The sequence below is a fragment of the Arachis ipaensis genome, chromosome B02, assembly GCF_000816755.2.
Source record: "Arachis ipaensis cultivar K30076 chromosome B02, Araip1.1, whole genome shotgun sequence".
NCBI lineage: Eukaryota > Viridiplantae > Streptophyta > Magnoliopsida > Fabales > Fabaceae > Arachis > Arachis ipaensis.
In genome coordinates this window covers 82,529,435-82,532,161 of record NC_029786.2, presented here as the reverse complement: position 1 = coordinate 82,532,161, position 2,727 = coordinate 82,529,435, and the positions used below count along the sequence as shown (strand labels likewise).

At 29.7% G+C, this 2,727-nt stretch overlaps 1 protein-coding gene across 1 annotated transcript in view; it reads left to right on the top strand.

Moving 5' to 3' along the window:
* LOC107627493 (3-ketoacyl-CoA thiolase 2, peroxisomal-like) overlaps positions 1-2,721 on the top strand; it is a 5,957-nt gene extending 3,236 nt beyond the window's left edge. The window contains exons 6-12 of the mRNA XM_016330323.2: positions 206-276; positions 402-509; positions 936-1,013; positions 1,241-1,373; positions 1,833-1,929; positions 2,150-2,273; positions 2,568-2,721. Coding sequence (XP_016185809.1) covers positions 206-276; positions 402-509; positions 936-1,013; positions 1,241-1,373; positions 1,833-1,929; positions 2,150-2,273; positions 2,568-2,702 — 746 coding nt within the window. The 3' untranslated portion in view covers positions 2,703-2,721. The remainder of the gene's footprint in view (positions 1-205; positions 277-401; positions 510-935; positions 1,014-1,240; positions 1,374-1,832; positions 1,930-2,149; positions 2,274-2,567) is intronic.

Genomic DNA, 2,727 nt, shown 5'->3' with positions numbered 1-2,727 from the left:
AAAACTAAATCTAACTATACTAGCTAGCCAAAGCCCAAAAGTAACACAAAACGAATTTATGGAGCACAATTATTTCAATATGTGACTCACCGCGCATGGGAAAAAGGTTCCAACCTTGATTCACATTAAAAACACTATTGAAAAGTGCTAAAAGTCTTAACTAACCGTGGCTAGATCTCAACTTTATTCCTGTTATATGATGCAGGCATTGGAGCAGGATTGGAGTATATGACTCAAGATAGTATCATTACAACGCTCCGTAACAGTAACCCAAAAGTAATAATATAATTTATCTATGATGTAGTATTAAATTTTCGAAGTTCTCACATATAATAATCTTCTGTATCATTTTTTTTCATTATTCATCTTGGAACTTTTTATCATGTCATTTTAAATAACAGGTGGAAACCTTGGCACAAGCCCAGGATTTTCTTCTTCCAGTGGGAATTACTTCTGAGAATCTCGCACAACGTTATGGTGTCACAAGGCAGGAGCAAGACCAAGCTTCCGTAAGTATATGTGACAAATAACAATAAAGTATAGTTTTAAGAGAAATATTAGGTGATTAATATTTTTATATTTATATTGTATTTAAATCAATACTAACTAATTTTTTATTTTTTTTCTTCACTAAAATCGTGCATGTGTAAATATAATTAAATAATTAGCAAAAAGGATATACGCTCTCTCCTACTATTCTATTTATATTACTTGGTGGTTTTTAGTTTTTACACTGTATGTTTTATTAGTAATTAATTGCATTAAAAAAAAAAGATAGAATTTAGAATTTTTCTATGAATACCTTCAAAAAAATTACTTTACTGCTGACATATATACATAGCCTTAGCCCTGGATACATCTTAAACTAAAAATCAATTTAAATTAAAGATTATATGAAGGTACCTAATTAAACGCTTTTAATTTGTGTAATAAAGGTTGAGTCTCACAAGCGTGCTGCTGCTGCAACAACAGCCGGTAAATTCAAAGAAGAAATCATTCCTCTTCCCACTAAGGTACATATAAACACACTGCCAACATGAACTAATTTCTTATGAATTAGATAGGGGTATGTTTGTAAAGGAAACAATTTGGAATTAAATTGAATTGTGAATCATCAATTATTGTGTTTGGAAGAAAAAAATGTTTACTTTCTAAAGGCTATACGCAAATCCAAAGGTTACAAACACATCTTAATGGTATATGCAACCACTAAATTACTAATAATGATTTCTTTCCAAAGATTGTTGACCCAAAAACTGGAGAGGAGAAGAAAATTGTAGTGTGTGTTGATGATTGTATCCGACCAAACACAACTCTGATGGATCTTGCAAAGCTTAAGCCTTCGTTCCAAAAGAATGGATCCACCACAGCAGGTGCTAAAAGAATTTGTTAATTTTGTTACTATGGAAAACATTATTGTCCTACCTAGTAATATTTTTATACAAATATCGCATTAATTAGCCATTAGTTATGTCTCTAACAAGTTTTAACAAGTAATAAAATTAAGAGAGTACATATGTAAAGAATGTATTTTTTATTTAATTGAAAATAGAAAATAATGACTAATTATATACATACACAAAAGCAAAACAAACTAATAGAGTTTTGAATTTTAAACTATGCCAACAAACTAAAAGAATTTTGAATTTTAAACTTCTTCGTATATTTTGAAGGTGATTGATTCAATAACAAAATTTGATCTATTATATTTTAGTAATATAAATGTTTCAGATTAAATAAATGTTGCTAAAAACTGCATATATGTAAAAGAGTGTATGTGTTTCTTCTCAATTTCATTTTTTTAGTATTATTATTTTGTTTTTGCAATTTAGGGAATTCTAGCCAAGTTAGTGATGGTGCTGCAGCAGTGCTGCTCATGAAGAGAAGAGTGGCTATGCAAAGAAAGCTCCCTATTCTCGGAATCTTCAGGTAATGAGGATTTGGATATAACCCTCAATACATCATATGTACCATGCATGTAAATAGTTATTTTTTAATATTTATTTCAATAGAAAAAGCTAGAAATTATTATTCAAACATGATACAAACCTCATTTTCATTCATTATTATCTGATCATTGTTAATGTATGTGAAAATTGGAAATCATCATGACTCAAATGATGACTGATTGAGTTCAATACTGTTGTAGGAGTTTTGCTACTGTTGGAGTAGACCCTGCTGTCAAAGGGGTTGGTCCTGTTTATGCAATTCCAGCTGCACTGGAATCTGCTCGTCTTGTCCTAAGTAACATTGATTTGTTTGAAATTAATGAGGTAATAAGGATCCATTTTATTATAATTTGTTTTATATCAATGTCCGTGATACTTGCGTGTAAAAACATTATTTTTCTTTTTCTTCCTTTAACTTTTATGTATATATATATATATAGAATATGATTTTAAATTGATATGAATTTTTTAAAAGATGATTTAGAAGAGATTTTAATTCATCCAACAATTTTAAAAAATCATATGTAAGAATTTCTGTATTTTTTAATTTATTTACACAAACAAGTATTTACTGTATGTACTCTTATGACCAATAATATAATGGTATATATTGTGAAGGCATTTGCGTCTCAGTTTGTTTATTGCTGCAAGAAATTGGCACTTGATCCCAAAAAGGTGAATGTCAATGGCGGCGCCATTGCTCTTGGGCATCCTCTCGGAGCTACGGGTAACATTCACATATGTTACACTTAGAATTAATGTATTTCCGTATTCATGA